The 18,219-nt window shown below is 42.7% G+C and overlaps 1 protein-coding gene across 1 annotated transcript in view; it reads left to right on the forward strand.

Moving 5' to 3' along the window:
• Positions 1-2,268: 2,268 nt before the first annotated feature.
• The window catches only part of CCDC88C (coiled-coil domain containing 88C), a 92,735-nt gene continuing 76,784 nt past the window's right edge, over positions 2,269-18,219 (forward strand). The window contains exons 1-3 of the mRNA XM_071745050.1: positions 2,269-2,769; positions 2,893-2,993; positions 10,832-10,940. Coding sequence (XP_071601151.1) covers positions 2,710-2,769; positions 2,893-2,993; positions 10,832-10,940 — 270 coding nt within the window. The 5' untranslated portion in view covers positions 2,269-2,709. The remainder of the gene's footprint in view (positions 2,770-2,892; positions 2,994-10,831; positions 10,941-18,219) is intronic.

Raw genomic sequence — 18,219 nt, forward strand, 5'->3', positions numbered from 1 at the left:
CCATTCTCTGTCTTACATTTTTAAGACTGTTGTTGCAGTATTTATTTAATTAAAATCTGTTCACAAAACAGGAGATAATAAAGCTTCAAGCAGTTGAAGTACAGGAGTCCTTATTTCTGAAGCACTGAGGAATTATCAAGCATTCTTTTTCTCTCCATACCTGAGCAGGAGCTGTTACTCTCACAAGCTTGCCTGTTTCCCATTCCCACTACAACAGATGGTTCTTTGCAAACTTTCTTCTATGTTTAGAAAAGCTTGGACTACATGATTCACACAATAATAGTTATTTTAACTATCTGTACCCTCCTGGTACATCCTCTCAAGAAACTTCTTGAAGTAACTTCCTCATAACCTGTACTGGCTTATGAAGAAGCGGTGGTTCACACGGGCCAGAGCCAGCTCACATCTAGGAGTTACCATTCCGTGGTTTGAGGATGAAATACAAATCGTATGCCTTAAGTATGTTCACCGGATAATTTAGGGCCTGTCCCATGTGAGAGTAGGATCCATCTAAATGCAAAGCCGAAGCCTGAGGCTTGGGCTACTCTTGATCTCTTTAAAGAGAACCCAGAGGCTTTCCCCGCGGGGCTGATTCAGCTGCGGGCAGGCAGCGGGAAGGTCCCCGCCCGCTCGCACCGCCCGGCCTCGCACCTTCCCTCGGGGGGTGGGCGAACCTTGCCGGAGGGGAGAGGCAAGAGGGATACGGAGCCGGGACTGGCGTCACCCACTCTTTTGTGGTGCCAGGTTTCCCCTTCTGCTGCTAAAGTCGGCCAGAGCAAACGCAAAGTCTGACCGCACTATCGGTGATGGCGGCTGCCAAAAAAAATGCAGGATACTCATAGGTACAAAGCTGCCTAGAATAAGGATCCTCGTCATGCAAACTATTAAAACTAATCTTTAGTAGGACAGACAAGGCCGCTGCAATGAGCACCAGTGTGTGTCATTTAATAACTGATAGTTTGCAAACTGCTCAGATCCCTTAGGCAAAACAACAGATGTCCCTCCCTCAGCCGCTATACAAGCACGCATACACCCACCTCCCTTTCCAAAAGTAAGTATGGAAGATGAAGTGGTTAATAATAAACAGGATTTCAGATACGGCTTGACTGACCGTGTAAGATCCAAAATACATTTGATCAAAGAAATAAGCAATATACATTAAGAAGTGTGTGATGCAAAGGCCAATATATACCTAAAATAAAAGACTGCATCTGTATAAAACAATCTTAGCAAAGCCCAACCTTGCTATGCAATACCACATGGTTCAACTTTATGACTAAATTATATTTCCTAAAAAGCCAAGACTGTGATAAATGAAGCAGTAACTTTACAGGTTACCTGGCATATTTATTATTTTTTAAATGACAATTAAATTCTGTGCCTTCAGGGAAATAATTCGCACTCTCGGCGGCAGGACTGGTCAATCTGTAGCGCTCTGAGCTGCGGCCGAGCCGCGCACCCCTGGTGCTCAGAGTTGCACCAGTGCCCCGGCCCCCAGCGGCGCTCTGCAAAGCGCTCACCGGGAATCTCGGCACCGCTAGCCCACGGCAAAAGCTGTGCGGCTCCTGCACATTTCGAAAGCGGCAGTGAGAAACGCCATTTCCGCCTTGACTCGATTCACACGTGCACCAAACAGCGTGTACCTCTCGTATTTCTTTCTTTTTTTTTTAGCGGCAACTGGAAGTTTGTGCTGCGCGTTTTGCAGCATCTCTACTAAAAAGCTGCTCTTAACTGCTGATGTGCTCCATCAGTAGCCTCATGCTTTTTAAAGCGGAAACTGTCGGACTGCGCGTTAGCCCTCTGCGCCGCATGTTCCCAGCAGAGGAACGGGGCACAGCGCCTCGCAGCTCCCAGCGACGGGCTAGGACCCACGGCACGGTCCCAAAGCCGCCCGAACCGTGGGCCAGCCTTGACACGGGGGCCCGTATCACCTCGGTTCAAACAGAGGACAGCTCCTGCCTCAATCCACCTGAAACACCGAGGCACCTCTCGCAAACTTTCGGCCGAGACCGCTCCCGGGAACGCAACAGGCAGCAGCAGCCCGGACGGGCAGCGTTCGCCACGGCAACCGCGGGCAGCTCGCCCCGGCGTGGCACCGCGGCCCGCCCCCAAGGCCGATACCCATTGGCCGGCGCCGGGCCGCTCCGTGTCTCTCATTCGCGGCGGGCCGTGCCCGTCAAGGTGCTGCCGCGGCCCGGGTCTAATTGCCGGGGCAAGGGCGCGCCCTGCTGCAGGTAGTGTCGGGGGGACTGCTGGAGAGGCGTCGAGGGGCTGTGCTGCTTTCCGGAGCGGGGCCGAGCTGCCACCTGGAGCTGTTCTGTGGAAGCTTCACGCCTCTGCTCCAAGCCTCGGGGGAGTTGTTCGTGGCCGGCCGCCTACCCCTCGTCCCCCTCTCCTAGCGCGGCTTGCTCCTGCCCGCGCAGCCCCTCCTGCTGGCGGGGTCCGGACGGCTGCGGGGTGAGCTCGGCGGGGGCAGACCAGCCTGTTGCTGCCGGGAGGAGGGAGCGCAGCGGCAGCGGCGAGCAGCCCCGCGTCTCCCCCCGTCGCGGGGGCGGGGGAGCGATGAGCCGCGCATTGTTTCCCCTGTAGGCAGCGCCCGGCGGGCAGCGGGGCGGCGGGCCATGGGCTCCGCGCCTTTGTCTCCTGAGTGAGCCGGCCCCCCCCCCTCCCCCAGCAGCCACCCGCCGCCGCCAGCCGGGCCCCGGCGACATGGACGTGACCGTCTCCGAGCTCCTGGAGCTCTTTTTGCAGAGCCCCTTGGTGACCTGGGTGAGCGCAAAAGGGGGGTGGGCGGGCGGGCGGTGGAGCTGCCGGCTGGACGGCCCCGGCCTAAGGGGGGGCGGCTGGGTCCTCCCGCCATCCCCCCCAACCCCGCTGTCCTTCCTCCGGCAGGTGAAAACCTTCGGGGCCCTGGGGAGCGGGGACGACGACAATCTCGGCGTCTACATGGAGCTGGTGGATGGCGTCGTGTTGAACAAAATCATGCTGCAAATGTGAGTGGTATCCCGAGGAGGGAGGGAGAGCTGGAGGGGTGGGGGGCAGCCCCGCGGCGGGCATCGCGGCTGCCGAGGGAGCGTCTGCCGGGTCAGGCGCTCCGGGTCGCGTTGGTCAGAAAGGTTTCGTGGGGGACGGGCTGGAAGGGCTGGGCGGAGGGCGAAAACATCGTCTCTAATGTTTTGTTTTTTGGTTCTTTTGGTTTGTTGTTTGAAATGAAAAAAAGAGGAGAAACCCCCCCCCAACAAACTCATCCGAACTTGAAAATTTGCTCTAACCTTTTTCTAGGGTTCTTTTGGAAGGATTTTTTTTGTGTGTGTGTTTTTGTTTTTTTTCCTAAACCATAACTTTTTCTTAGTTTATATAGGCTTTAGAGGAGGGTATGTGGCAGTACAAATAAGGAAATGAAAGTACTTAATCATATGAAGCATTGCTGAGAATATTTCAGCTGAAATTCGCTGTGTTCTTGTGTAAAATTTGATATTAAATACATAATTGGGCAAAAAGAAAACTCCAGTGACATATCTTTCGGGCAGCTCTGTAAGGGTGCTTTGAGAAAACTTGGAAATAGTCTAAAAGAGCAAATACTGAAAGTACCATAACATTGAATTGAATTGTTGATTGAACTTGTACGTTTTTTTAACCACATCCTTTCCTGTTGCTGTATGCACATCCTTCTGTGATCATCCTGTTCTTCTGTATGCACATTCTGGCCATTTTCTGTAATCTCTGTAACTGTTTTTAAATGTCCTGACATGTGCCTGATTAAGGACTTTGTAGGGAGAAGTACTTGACTTTCAGGAGAGGAAGCTTTGGAAATCACTCAGTTTTGTCACTGCACTCTCTCAAGTGAATGGTATCAACTGAAGCTCAATCAGTGATTTGCAATGTTAAGCCAAGTCCAAGCATTTAAATAGATAAGTTATGTTAGATACTCAACTGGAATTATTGTAAAGTAACTTTACAAAAGTCTGACAAACCATCCCTCACCCAGTCAAGTTGGCAAGTTTTGTTATCTCCTGATACCTGCTATTCAATCTGAAAAGGTCATCAAATTTCCTTCTGGTTTGATGTTACTAATAGTGACAATAGCAAACTGGAACTTAAATGGTGAAGCTGGTGAAGATTCATGATTTGGAACAGAATCCAGATCAGTCATCCACTTGGGGATAATGAAATAGTGGTGTAAAACATTAGCTGGCATGGAAACCTGGTGTAAAGAGAGTATGTAATTCCCAGCATTTTTCAAGGAATAATTACACTTTAAAAGGAAAACTTTTTGAAAATTAGAGCCTCGAGTCTGAGTGTTCAGATCCAGACTTGCACTTTTCCAAGATGTGGGAACTTGCATTTCCATTTATAAGCATTGTGTTTGGCATGGAAGTGACCAGCAGAATTACCAAGGACCAGCAGCAGTTGACTCTGCTGCAAGGGTAACTAACTAAGCAATCACTGTTACCTAGTATGTGGAAGAATCTTATTTCCAAACAAGAAAAAAAACATCTGATACTATGTCACTCCTGAGTTTTGTATTTAAATAGGCTGAAGTTATGTGGCTTTTGATTACCATGGTATTCTTATGAATAATGTATCTTAGAAACACTTTATTGTGCGGTGTATTCAAACTTAAGTATTTTGTAGGTGGTCATTGAAGTATGTCTAAGGAGAAGTAAAAAAGTTTTAAGTCCATGTAGCAACTTTACAGTGCTCTGGGGACAAGGAGTTAATGGTAAGATTTTGCTGAAGTAAAGAAAATAAGCATATAGACTGAGTGCAGTGACACTGGTTGGCATTTTGTCAGATACTATGTGTTTGTGAGAAATGTCCTGGCTTGTTTCTGGTCAGGAAAATAAGTTTGTTTCTTCCAAGATATAACTGCCAGCAGTGTTGCAGAAGGTGTAAGTGGGGAAAGCACATGAGGTGTGGGGTAGGAAACACTTATACACAATCAGGGCTTTTTTCCCTTTTTTATGCAGCTTTGGTATTACTTGTGATGGGGTTTGAGGAGCTTGAAACCAAGAACTTTCTATGGAAAGCCTAAAACTGTTGGAAGTTGGGAAGGATCACAGTGCTTTACATGTATCTCAACTCAGCACAGTGCTCCAGAGAGGTTGTCTATGATCACCTCTTTTTCCTGGCTTACCCTTTTGAAATTGCAGTGCACTTAGTGCTTGCTTGTAGATCAGGAAAGCCTTGCAAGGCATGTTTCTGCACCACAAAGCTTTCAGCATAGAAAAATAAAGGTGGGTGGGTTTTTTATTGCTTTTTCATCAGTTTTTCAAGTCCTGATTACTAAAAATGACTTTCAGTGCTTGGCATTATTATAGCAGTATTCATGAAGGCCTTTCATAAGTCCGCTAGCATTTGATACGCCATTTTGTGGAAGAGTTGATTGCCTGCAAGCATAGATGCATGCATGCAAACATGCAGAGAGCAAGGGGTTGCACAGTAAAAGAGCTGTGCTGCCAATGAGGATAGCTGTCTCCTCCCTGGTGTGCTATTTTGCTTTTAGCTTTTTAGGTTAAATATCCTGCTTAATGAAACACAAATAACACAGGTGCATATAAGCACCAGGTGTGATGCAGTATTTGCTGCAGATCAGCAGGTTTCTTTTGGTGAAGATTTCAAAAGCCAGTCTTGGGAATTTCACTATTAAAAATAATACATTTTTTGTCCTTCAGCTAAGCAGATTAAGTTTACTCCATGGCCAAAAAAGACAGGTGGATCTGTGAAGAAATCCAGATATACCTGTTAAGTGGAGATTGCTGAGTGAAAGGCTTTACTGTTATGGTGTAAGTGGGCTGTCAGCGTCTACTTTCTGTTGTAATGGATTGGGTTTTGCCCAAATACCGTTTAGCACCTCCGAGTGGGTGGAGAAGATCCTAACTCTTTGGTGTTAGGGTGTCAACATTTTTTAGGTGGTGAGTTCGTATCAAGGCAGCTGTGTCACCAGAGATACATGTGGTGTCTATCACTTTTCCTACTTGTGAGGTCCCTGCTGGCTGTGTGTCAGGAGGTGAAAATAGAGCTGTGCCTTCACTCCACCCTTTTCAGAAATGACCTGCATCCAGGAATGTTAGACCTGAATAATGTGCAGGTTGTTCAGGCACACTAAATGCAAGGACAGAGGAAGAGGAACCAAGCTTGGGTTAGGAAGATTCTGACCACAATGTAGTCTGTAGATAACCAGCTGTTGGGCTTTGCTGGTGATCTCTAACAAAGCAAGACCTTTTTTAAAAGTTAGGGATTACTTACTTCTCAGTAGTAGTGTCTGGCTTCTTAATCAATTAAATCTAATAGGAAGAGCATTTGGTCTCCCCCCTTATATTTTAAAACACGACAAATGTTTTTTCAACTCATACTGCTGTAAACGAGTGGCTTCCTTTTCCTGTGTTCTGTCCAGCTCTGTACCCCAACCTGATCATGCATGCAGGGCATGCTGATTTTTGCAGATTTGCAGTGCTGGCTGAACGCTCTGCGATCAAAAATGATTGTTAATCTTCAAAGTGGAACTGCCATGTCATGAGCTTCTGTGTTTTTGGTGGATTTATGTGTATCAGGTTAATGAGCTTCTCTGCAGAGAAATTTTAAGAACTTGGAGATGTGGTTATGTCTCTCTTCCTGGTATGAAACTAGGCTGGTATGAAACGTGGCCATGCTGTGTAGATCGTCTTCATTGTTACAGTTGGAGCTGTGGCATAATACCTACAAGCATAAGCAAATATTTACTCTGCTTAACTTCTTATAGAAAGTTTTAGTTAGGGAAATGATATGGGGGTTTACACATGCAAGCACAAAAGCACGTAGGAGTTTTTATACTGACTTGTTCTAATTCTTCTAATTTATGGTGGGCTCTGCTTTTCTGTTACACATTCCTGTTTGCTGAATGATTTATTAGCAATACATCTGATAAAACCACTTTTATTAAACACCTATAATAAAAATGCACAGTAATAGTTTTTAAATTGCAGCTGTCATGGTTTGTGGTATTGTCAGTCTGTCTTCTTTAATTCAGACCATGTGACAGGAACAGCTACTTGGAGTGTCCGCTTCTTGTGGTTTGTAGCAAATGGCACAAATACTGGAAGGTTGAAGATGTGCATCCATTTAATTTCAACTCTTTTTTAAAGGTGCAATTTAAAAATCCTTTCAGCCTCCAGTGGCTTCACCTCACTTTATGTTAGAGGAAAGAAGAGTTAGATTGGTGCAGGGGTGGTGTATTGTCAGTTAGCAAGTTACTTGTAGAGCAAAGTTCTGCAGGATGCTGGGCACGCTGGGCATAACGCTTGGGCCTGGCTTGCAGACCTCCCAGTTATTCATCAGAATTACTTATCAGAAATTGCTTGAATGGAATCGTTGGTTTGAATTTTAAAATGAAAATTATTTCTTTTATTAATTAATGACTTCAGAGGTTGCATCTTCAAGCACTTGTGCTGCTGGCTCCACACCTGTTGAACTTGTCACTTGACCTCTGTCTCCTGGTCCTTCCATTCCTCTGTGCTTCTGTAAACTCACAAAGATGTACAAACCAGAGACTTCTCTTCTGTTTATTTGGCTTGTTTTGATGGTGTTTGTTTTGTTGTTTTTTTTTTCCCCACTGGTTTGTGGAGGACCTCCCTTAGTCACACCTCAGTCATGCAGCCACAGTCTTTTTAAATAACTTTTTTTGATCTTGAAGAGTAGGTGTGTTTTGTTTTTTTTAAAAGAGAGTTATAGCTTTCATTATATTTGTGTATAAGGCAAAGACTAAACATCAAAGGGCTGAAAAAGCATCTCACTGAAGTTATGTTCAGGAATTTTTTTAAACATTCAGACAGGAATTTGGTTACCAGATTAGTTTTGCAAAGAAAATCCTTAGTTTTCGGTATGATCCATGGGTCTTAGCCTGCTCCCACAACAGAACTACTTGCTGTCTCTTCTGGCTCCTCTGGCTTTCCTCTTCCACATCCCCCAAGTTATCTCAGGAGGGTGAGGTGGAGAAGGCAGCAGCAGCAGCAAGAGTGATCCAGCTCATCTTCTCATGTAACATCACGCTTTTGTCAGGCAAGAGCTCGGATACGGAAAAAATGCAACAAATATTTGTTAATAAACACAGGCCTAGAATGCTTGATTCTTGTAAGTGTTCATCTCCATGCTTATTAGGTAAAAAGGTATTTTGCCACTTCAGCTTGATAAAGCTGAACTTAGATGGTAGGTGAAGAAGAATACATTTGTCTTTTTGGGAACATCCCACTGTTACCTCCAAGACCAACATTGTGGTTCCTCCCCTTTCTCAGCTGTGGATCCTGGGACAGCTGTAGTCAGTGCTTGAGCATATCTGATCCGGGATTAAGAAAAAACATGGTAACAAATGAAGAACTGGGGTATTGCTTAATAAGAAGAAATTGTTTAGTATTCCCTGTGAAGACAATAAGTCCTCTGGTAATTTGAAGTCTAGGCTGTGCTGACCTTTCACAGCTTGTGCAAAGGCTCCTTGCTGAAGTATGGTGAAGTGCTGGGTTGAAGTTGGTTATGCAACACATTCAGGAATCCAAACTAATAATTTTTTTAAACTACATTTTGGTTTTGGAAACGCTTTAAATGTACCTTAAGTGTGAGGAGGAGGCAGGACTGCCATAGTGATGTTAGTGTGCTGTAGCTTGGCTCCAGGTTAAGAGGATCCCAAAATCAGTGGCATTAAGGTGCTCTCAGGGCAACCAGTTAACCTTAATGAAGGCGGTAGGATAAAAGCTCTAGAATGGATTTTGAGGGCTTGGTCCTGCCAATGCTCTGCTCTTGTAGCAGATGACTGTTCCACTGTGCAACAAGATGAACAGGTCTTGTGTTGGATGGAGGAATTGTTGTGTCTTATGTACTTTTAAAGACCTCATCCAAGTCCTGCAGGTACACTGCCTGTAGCTGTTGTAGGAATTGCCTGTCCTTTGCTGTGTCTGGTGGATGTGTCTCGTGGACTTAAGCCCTGTTTTGTATGGGTTTGGTAAGAGTTGTGGGGCTCTGCTGTACAGTCAAAGCTTTATCATCACAGAGCTGGGCTGTTGCCAGACACACTTGGAAGTGACAGCTGTAGGCTGACCCTTCTGTTTGGCAAGCTTCTCTACTGTATGCTTCTTCCCTCTTAGTTTCCTGGTTTGTTGTCTTTACCTTGCTTAAAAAGGCTAACCATCCAGCTTCCTTCAGGATCCACCAGATGCTCAGAGAGTACTGAAAGCAAAATGCTCTCCGAGTTCAAAGCCCAGGTGCCATTTACACTTCTCCAACTTGCCATGTTGTTTAAGACCTGTATTGTCAAACTGTGTATGGGCATGGCTTCTGCACACCGGTATCTGGAGCATCAGTAAAATGGAATACTTGTTACAGATTTTACTTTAAAGCTTTCACAGTTGCCTCGTTTTTTTCCTTTTTTTCATGATTTATTATGATTCTGATCAGTATACAAAAAAACTTTGCTGCTGTGTGTAGGGTCTTGCTAGTTCATGCCTATGGTAGATTCGGTCATCTGTGCTTCACTTTGCTTGAACTTCAGTACATAAATACTGTATCTGATGTTATCTACTGCAAAAACAGTTTTATCTCATCTCTGGAATATCTGTGTATTCTGTCGTATAGCACTGCTTTCAGTAGAGATGTGCTTTGGGATGGTTGTGCATTTAAAACAGTAACAAAAAGAAAGAAAAAGCTCTGATATGCATATGTAAACTTTGACAGATATATTGTAAAAATAAATATTGGATTGGTTCCTTGTTTTATTTCCTTGTCAACACTGAGTCCAATATTTGGCCCTGGAAGAGCTGTGAATGGCTTAATTAACATCCCAAGCAGAGCTCTGGGAGGCAGGTGTTTATATTACGTAGGAGTTGATGATAAGAGTCTTAATTAGAGGGGAAATGCAGGGCTTTGATCTACGATATTGGCAGATGAAGGTTTTCAGGTTCTTTTTTCTGCAACACGTTAGGGTGTACACAGATAATCTGAAGGTACACTTTCAGATTATTTGCAGATTTTTTCCCATGTTTTGTTTTTGCTTTAATTTTAGAAATAAAATTGCTTCAGCTAAGATTTTTTTCTTATTTTAAAATTAAATATTTCCACTGAGTTTCTTCTTGTCTTGCCTGTATCTTTACCTACATGTATTTTGTCCATATCTTGAAGCGTAGTAGAATTACAACCCAGCAGACAACTTTTTTTTTTTTCTTGTCTGACACAGGGGGTCTATGAGAGAGAGGTAGCTAGGTATGATTATAATAAATGCAGTACTCCTTTTCTCCTTCACTTCAGTGTAAAAATGCATCTGGATTTTAAAGTTTGCACAGTGTTCATTGATCAGTTACGAATACCCTCCTCTTGTCATAAAACTCTAAAGCCAAGGAAGGCATAGTAGTCTTTTCCTAGGCTTTCCTTTATTTGAATTAGATAAACCCCATATTATCAGAGACTGCTTTGATCTAGTGTGCACAAACTAAATATACTCCTTGCTTCAGGGAAAGATAAATAAGGAGGGAAGCTGCTCTGAACTGCTGTGCTGGTTAACTTAAAGTAGGTTACTCTGCGGCACACAGAAAGATTTCCAAGTGATATGTAGGTGTAGTAGTAATGAGCTTATTCTGTCATGACTTAATATGTATGTATCCTGTATAATCATGTCAGCATGTTTAATGGATAAACTTAAATGTTTTTGAGCTTACTCAGTAATGAATTAATGCATGTATATCCTGTGTAATTATGTCAGTGCCTTTAATGTATACATTTTTAAGGGTTTCTCTAATGGCATTTTATTGATATGCTGTCTTGGCACCAAATAAACTGGTAATACTTTATTTTCTTTTTCTTCTCTTAACAGAGATCCTCGACCAACCAACCAACGTGTCAACAAACATGTAAATAATGATACCTATCTTCGGGTTCAAAACCTAACCATCTTAGTCAGAAACATTAAGACTTACTATCAGGTGAGATTTCTGCTCTCTGCTCACTGATCTGTGGTGATTGCTGTAATGTTTCAGCTAGCATAGGGGCTGGTGGCCTGAGAAGAAGCTTGCTACAGGAAATGGAGAGGGAATTGTGTTAGCATAAAAGTACTTGCAGCCATGCTTTCCTTTAGAACAACAATACAACTACTTTCCCTGTCCCTCATGGCCAGAGGCTGCTTCCCTGCCCGTCCTCTTTTTAAAGAATAAATCGTGCTCTAAAGCCTGTGGTAGCACTTGAAGGTACATGTCATACAAAGGCTTTTTTGGCAGTTGTTTATTTTTAATCCCTTCTCTAAGAGTTTTAAATGCAAGAATGACTGCAAATTCTCACAAGTAGTGCACTTAGGCAACATCATTGAATGAAACACCAGTGTTCCTCTACTGTAAATAGTGCTCCTTTAAAACCAGGGTGGTGACAGCTGAGCACTTTTGCAGACTTGGATACATGTTGGATGCTGGTGAAAAGCCATAGGAATGAATTCAGTTACTCTAAATAGACTTTATGTATACACACTATTGTGTATATTTAGACTTCTTAAAAGGGTAACTGGTCTACTTTTACACATCTTTTGCCAGATTTGAATGGTTTGCCATATAAACCAGGCTGAAACATCTGAGGACTGCTAAAATGATCCTGTACACATCTCATTTAATCGACAAAATAACTAAACTGTAGGAGTTGATGTCAGCATGCTTCTTCTGGACACCATCTTTTCTGTACATAGAAAAGGCTATGTATTGGCTTTGTCCCCACAATACAGAAGAGGTATAATAACTACAGTAGTGCTTTTGGCACTGTTCTCTTCCAACCCTTTCCTACTGCTATTACACATTACTGCTACTATTTTGCTTCTGCAGTTGCTTAGGGAAACGGAAGAGAGAGGGACTGGTGAAAAAGTCAGATGGGGTGAATGACTGGTTTGTGCAAGTTCCAGAGCCCTGCTACAGAAATAAAGCATGTAACTCAGGTCTATGGTGATGTAGGAGGGGGTATCATGTTTTTGAAGACAGCTGGTCTGTATCTCGATTGTTGAGAACTGGATATGCTGATGCAGTGTGATGTCATTCCTGAGACTTGGGATTTCTAAGGGTAAATTCCACTTGATCATAACTAGAGGCTGGAGATGGGTTTTTTTGTTTATTCCTCTGTTACCCACTGAACAGTGCAAATGTATATGGAGTCTACAAGCAAAAAGGACCATGTTAAAGGACAGGGACAGGACTAGTCTTTCTCCCTTGGTCTTCACCCCCTGCAAGACCTACAAGTCTGAGAGGCTGGTCGTTCAGGTGTTAAAACTTGAAAGCCTTTTTAGTCATGTGAATTCTTTGTCTGTTAGCTGATAATCTCTCCTCTTTTAAAAGTATCTGGAGAGAGATGGAGTCAGAAAAAAGAAAAGTGATTCAGAATCATGTGATGTATTGCTTGGTGTCTTGTTGACTTAGCTGTTGAGCTGTGTAATCATAATCCAGTAAAGCTAGCAACAACTAAAATAGTTTAAGACACAGTTTTCAATGGGAAACAGTAGTTGAGGCTTGCACTAGCAGGCATAACAGTAGTGTTCATGTTGTAGTCCAGAAATTAAGTACTAGGAATCCTGTTGCCTGAAGACTAAATACACTGTATGTAAACAAAGCAGCTGAGAGCTGACCAGTCTTTGTATTTGGTCCTGAAAATGTGTAATTACAGCCAAGCTTAGAGTAAAACCTCATTTTTTTGGTGATTATAACATTATGTAAGAAAATTATTTGTCCTTGTCACAATCTCATCTTCAGGGCAAATCCAAGGTCTTGATGTTAATCTGAGATTCCCTTTGAAGTGAGAGTGTGCAGCCTTCAGCTCCCTGTAGTCTGGGAGAGGCTATCTATGCTGTAACTGAGCTCTTTGTGATTGATGCCAAGTATAATGTTGCATCTGTACTAATGCCTCTTAGATATTTGGAGGGTTTATTGTGTCTTAGGATACAATATAAATAGATTTTACTACTTTTTTCAACATGCAATGGTATGGATGCTCTGAAAATGTATTAAATATTGTTAGGCCTCTTCTCTCATGAATGTTAGAGATTTTTTTTTTAATAGGTGGAAGTCGTGGGCATTGTTTGATGAAGTAGTATTAAGACATTAGCTTGAGTTAAAATGAGGATAGTGTCTGACCGATTGGAACAAGCAATCACATTGGGTTGCAGACTGGAAGTAGGGGAGGAAGTTCTTTGCAAACAATAGGAACATGAACTTTTCTGCTTCCTCAAAAGAAACAAAAGCTTTAAAAATACAGTGTTGACCTTGACATTTTATATTCCCTTTCACTTAATGGACCCAAGTCAAATTTATGGCTTAGCTACAGGATTTGGTAGAAAAGGTCTCCTAGAATGAGGAAAATGCCACCTCATGTTTTATTGAAGAATGTGTAGATATGGAAGAATACCTCCCCCTCTCTGTACTGGGCAGGAGCAATGAAGAATATGGTGTGAATTCATGTTACAGTTACACTGTAAACTGTATCTGAGGAAGATGACAGAAGTGGATACTAAAATTAGATCTGATATTCAGAAGGTAGTTGACATTTCGGATCACACAGTTGTCTTGTGTATCTGTATCTAATATCACAGTTCTCATATATTTGTATAGCTAATCACTTTGTAAAAGCAAAATTCTCAATAGTATACGATAATATTACTTCAGGAAACAAGGACAGGTCTAACCCAGAAGCATGAATACAGATCCACAGTTTTGGGCCTTTCCTGACCTCTTGGACTTAAGAGTCTGTGCTTAGAAGGACTGAACAGATTAATGGGGGAATTTGGATTTGATTTGAGCCATAAAGATCAATTCCTGTCTGTGCTTCAGCAGGCATAACTTGAGAAGGGTGAATGCAGTGAAGCCTTTTTCCAGCTCAAGTAATATCTAATTTTTTGGAGCCTGCTAACAGAATTTGTTCAAAGGCAACTTTCTGAAGAATTGCTGCCTTACAACTTGCAGCCAAATAAAACTGGATTCCTGATAGCGACTAGGAAAAACATTGTGTCAAGACTCTTCAAATTGTTTGGTGTTTTGTTTTGTGGGGTTGTTTTTTTCATTAGATCTGTACTATTTATTATTGGTGGTAGCAAGTAACATGTCTCCATTTCCTCAGCAGTTGCACCTTTGCAGGTCTTCCTGACTGGAGAGGCTGCTTGCTTGAAACCAGGCAAATGACTCATTTTGTTGTGGGATTTTGTGGGCATTCAAGAGAATTTCACCAACCACATTTAATAACTCTTAAAGCACCACTTCACTGTAAAACCAGGCTGGTCATAACTTCTGGGATTGGTGCTGTATCTTTGAAAAGGGCTGAGTGTACTAGAATGTCATTGCTAGAGCATACTAGAATTCATTGCTCATAGGGTGAGTTTTATGTCTCTTGCTCTGAATGAATTCAAACTATTGGCTGTCGTTAAACTGAAATTTGAAGCTGTTTTTTAAGGAATAGGTTAGTAGGGAGAATTGCAGGTTACTGCTTGTAACTGCAGTGAGGATGTTGACTAAAGGGGTCAATAGAGAACTAAACAATTGGAGAAGAGATTCTCAGCTACTCCTCACTGGTGCAGGTGTGCATCCTGGTCAAGGGGTGATGCTTTTATCCCATCCTATAGCTAGCCAGTGTATATGGAACAGGCTGACCTCCAGCTGTTGTCTGCTGCCTTGTTGGTGATGTTTGTCCTTAAGCTGTCCCTAGCTAGCCCAGTGCAGTGCATTCTCTTGCTATTTCTGAGCTGTCTTCACTTTGAAATGCTTCTGTTTTGAGTTCCACTAAGGCTTATCTACTGGTCCAATTAAATTGGCTTGGATACAGCTCAGGTGTGAGCGCTGGAAGACTGAATGATGTTTGTCATCACTGAAATAAGCAGTCTTGACCCCTGTTAACACTGAATCGTTTATGGCCTTAATTCCCCAGGGTCTTGTGCTTCTTTTCCAAGTGGTGATTAGTCTCCACTGAGGCAATTATCTTCATAGTGGTGTGGCACTGTCCTTGTTTCTGGCAGGGTTTAACAAAAAAAACCCCAACACTCTTAACCTGCAATAGCAGTTGTTGCTGCAGGTTTCATCACTTTTGATGATGGAAAATGGAAGCTAGAAGATCTGAGGGGTGTTTTTGTATCCCTTTGCCATGCTGTAGGGAATATTTAAATCCTGTGGGTGCTGGTAAGTGAAGGGTCCATGTAAGAGCAGCTGTCCTGATGTCTGCAGTGCTTGGGGAACATGCTCAAAGCTATAAAGTTTTGGAAGAGGCCTAACACAGGCTGGCAGGGGAAACTTAAAAGTAGCCTTGCTGTCCTTCCTTTGTTCATGTATTAACTATTTGGTGTATGGTTTCTATTAGGAACTAAAAATCACTTTGGTACCAGTATATAAAAAAACAAAATTTATGGAAGGATCTGTTTGATGTCAGCTAGTTTCTCACCTTCAAAAATGCCAGTAATCATTCCAGCAGTATATATTGCACTCTAAAGCAAAAACTCCTACCACTTACTTGAAGAACTTGAGGTTGATAGAAGAAATAAATAAGATTCTAATAATCCCTTGGCTAGTCCCTGTATGGTTATTATGGCCACATCTGGAGTATGTGGATGAGAATATGGTCATATGCTTTATTTTTCTTGCCAGTAGTTTCTATAGTTGTGTCCACTAAATACCTGGCAGATTGCTTCATGTTTCTAAATAGGTTGGAAATATAACTTCATTAAAAAAAAAAAATCATACTGAGACAGTTCTGAAACTAGTTGTGACTGTGTGGCTCATGTAGCTTCAGGAGAGTCATAACCCTTAGCATTTGCATTTAAGAGGGGGTGTGGGGAAGTAAAAACTAAAACATGTACTGAATTTTTAGAGAATTTGTATCACTGCAAATTTACCCTCCCCACCGAACCCCCTTTTGCTGGGCTCAGAGATAATAGTGGGCAAGGATACCTTACTTCTCAGGTGAGTTTTTTCTGACCTGTGTCCTTCTTTTACTTCTTTGCTCTGTATTTGTGTAAAGCAAGTAGAAGCAGCAGGGTTTTTTCAGACACCTTAGAGTGAGAGAGCTGCCTGTGAGTTTGGCTGTTGTGGTGAGAGGTTTGGCACTGGTGGTGCAGTAGTGCTGTGTAGTAGTGCTGTGTTTCTAACCTCTGAAAAAGAGACTGTTTTGTCTTCAGGCTGGGGCAAGAGCCCGTTCTCCCAGTGGGTCAGTGAAGGTCTTGCAATACCAGAACCTTCAGGTCAGTGAACAACTGCTTCTGTAGTTGAAGTGTTGAGTCAGGTTTAGACTTCTTGACTAGACTGTAGAAAGGAATTCAAACTTGGAACTCCAGATCTGGGCCCAAGTTATGAACTGGCAATTGTACTCAAACTATAAATAAAACTTGGAAGTAGCAGTGTCCTCGTCTGTGAGTTGAAATCTTCCCCTACTAGGCAGGCTAGTTCTAGGAGGCTGGTAATTCAATCCTTAGCAAAGTAAACATGAAAATGTAAGAAATGCACATACCCTAAAGTTGAAATGTGTTTCTCTGTTCTGAGGTGCATAGTTTGTAACCTCAATGGCCTACTGAATAGATAAAGCTAAACTTTTTTTGTTAGCTCTGTCCATTTGGTGTGTTGAACGACAATGTGCCTGCGTGGCTGCTTTCCTTTGATTCCTGTTCCTCAGAAGTCTCAATTGAGCAGCTTTGCTAAGGGGGGGAGAGGGGGAACCTTTTCTCATCTTGAGCTTTAGATTCGAAGATTATTAACTGGGAATGTTGCCTTTCTCAAGAGCAAGATTTCAGAAACTTCAAAAGATAAGCTGTTTCTAATTCAAGTACTTTGCTGATCTCATGCACTCTCCCTCCCCATTTTCTCTCCTTTTTCTATACAGTTGAGAGGGACATATGCATACACTCTCCTGATCTGTTTCTGCATTGGCAGTTGTGTAGTTGCACCTACCAAAGGTAGCATACATGTTCCTTTGGCCTTAAGTTAAAAATGCACAAAGAATCAATGCTGAGCAGCTGCTGAGCCTTTCTGTATCTTAATATTTTTTACAAGTCTGCAATCAGTAAGTTACTATGACAAATAGGTTAGTTCTATGGTACTGTTGCAGAGATGGCTCTGTGTTTCAGTAAGGCAGTTGTCTGGGTGTTGGGAGATTCTGCCACTGATGCAGTCTGGAGTAGGAGCTTACTGGCTCCATATTAGTTTCCACTTCTATTCTGCATTCTCTAGTTAGTTTGAACTTGCTACAGGCACAGTCTATATGTATTTATGCAGTACTTAGCTTAACGAGGCTGCCTTGGTCTGCAGTGGCAAAAATGCTTTCAGTTAGGTCTTCTGTAGTAGTGTCAGGATGAGACATGGAGGGTTCCTGTAAGACTGTTGTGAAAACATAGTTGTTATGGGGGTGCAGGGCAATGACTGGCCTTGGCACAGACACTTTGGGAAATACTGAACCAATGATGTTGTTCTCTGATTTAGTCCTTCATCTGAAAGCAGTGGTACCACTCTGCTGCAAGAAGAATCACAAAGATTATGATAGTTTTGTACAGGTCCTGTTACTAAGTGTTTCACTGAGAAAGAGGTGGAGACAGTTGACTCATTGCTACCAGCCAGACTGTCTGATGCTGTTTAGTGAGATCTGTCTTGCTGGTTTCCAGAAGAACTAGGCAAAACAAACATTTCTGCCCCAGAGTTGAAATAAATTTCTGCAGAGGTCTGTTTCAAGAGTTCTCCCAGATAGGTGAGAGCTGCCATTTCAGGTGGTTGGTAGCAAGCCAGTAAGTCATCTGATTGAGATTACTGGCTGTGATTGTTGGATGCTTTTCATCTGATATATTGAATTATATTTGGAAGATTAATGGAGGACTGAACTTAGAAATTTCTTTTCCCCTGAGGCTCCTCATGCATACAGAATGAAATAGTGACCTCAAACAGATGGAAGAGAATAGGTTGGCTTTTAAACTGTTTTATTGCCTGTCATTTCCTGGAGCTAGAATATGGGAAGGGCTGGAATAGGTTGGCATGTGTCTGTGTAGTCTTGTCTTTGTTTTGCTTAATAAGCTAGAGGGGTGTGAATTCATTGTGCAGACAAATGAAGAAACTGAGCCAAGAAAAGAGAGGAGCAGCATCCTAAAATATGGAGGTAAATGGAGGTGACCTGTAAAAATTTCACAGTATGAAATGGCTGTTTGGTTCCCACACAGCAGTATTTACTTAGCCTCTGACATGTTAATTGAGAACAGTTCTTGGGATGTCTGAATTAGAGAAG

This window comes from Heliangelus exortis, chromosome 5, assembly GCF_036169615.1.
Source record: "Heliangelus exortis chromosome 5, bHelExo1.hap1, whole genome shotgun sequence".
Classification (NCBI taxonomy): domain Eukaryota; kingdom Metazoa; phylum Chordata; class Aves; order Apodiformes; family Trochilidae; genus Heliangelus; species Heliangelus exortis.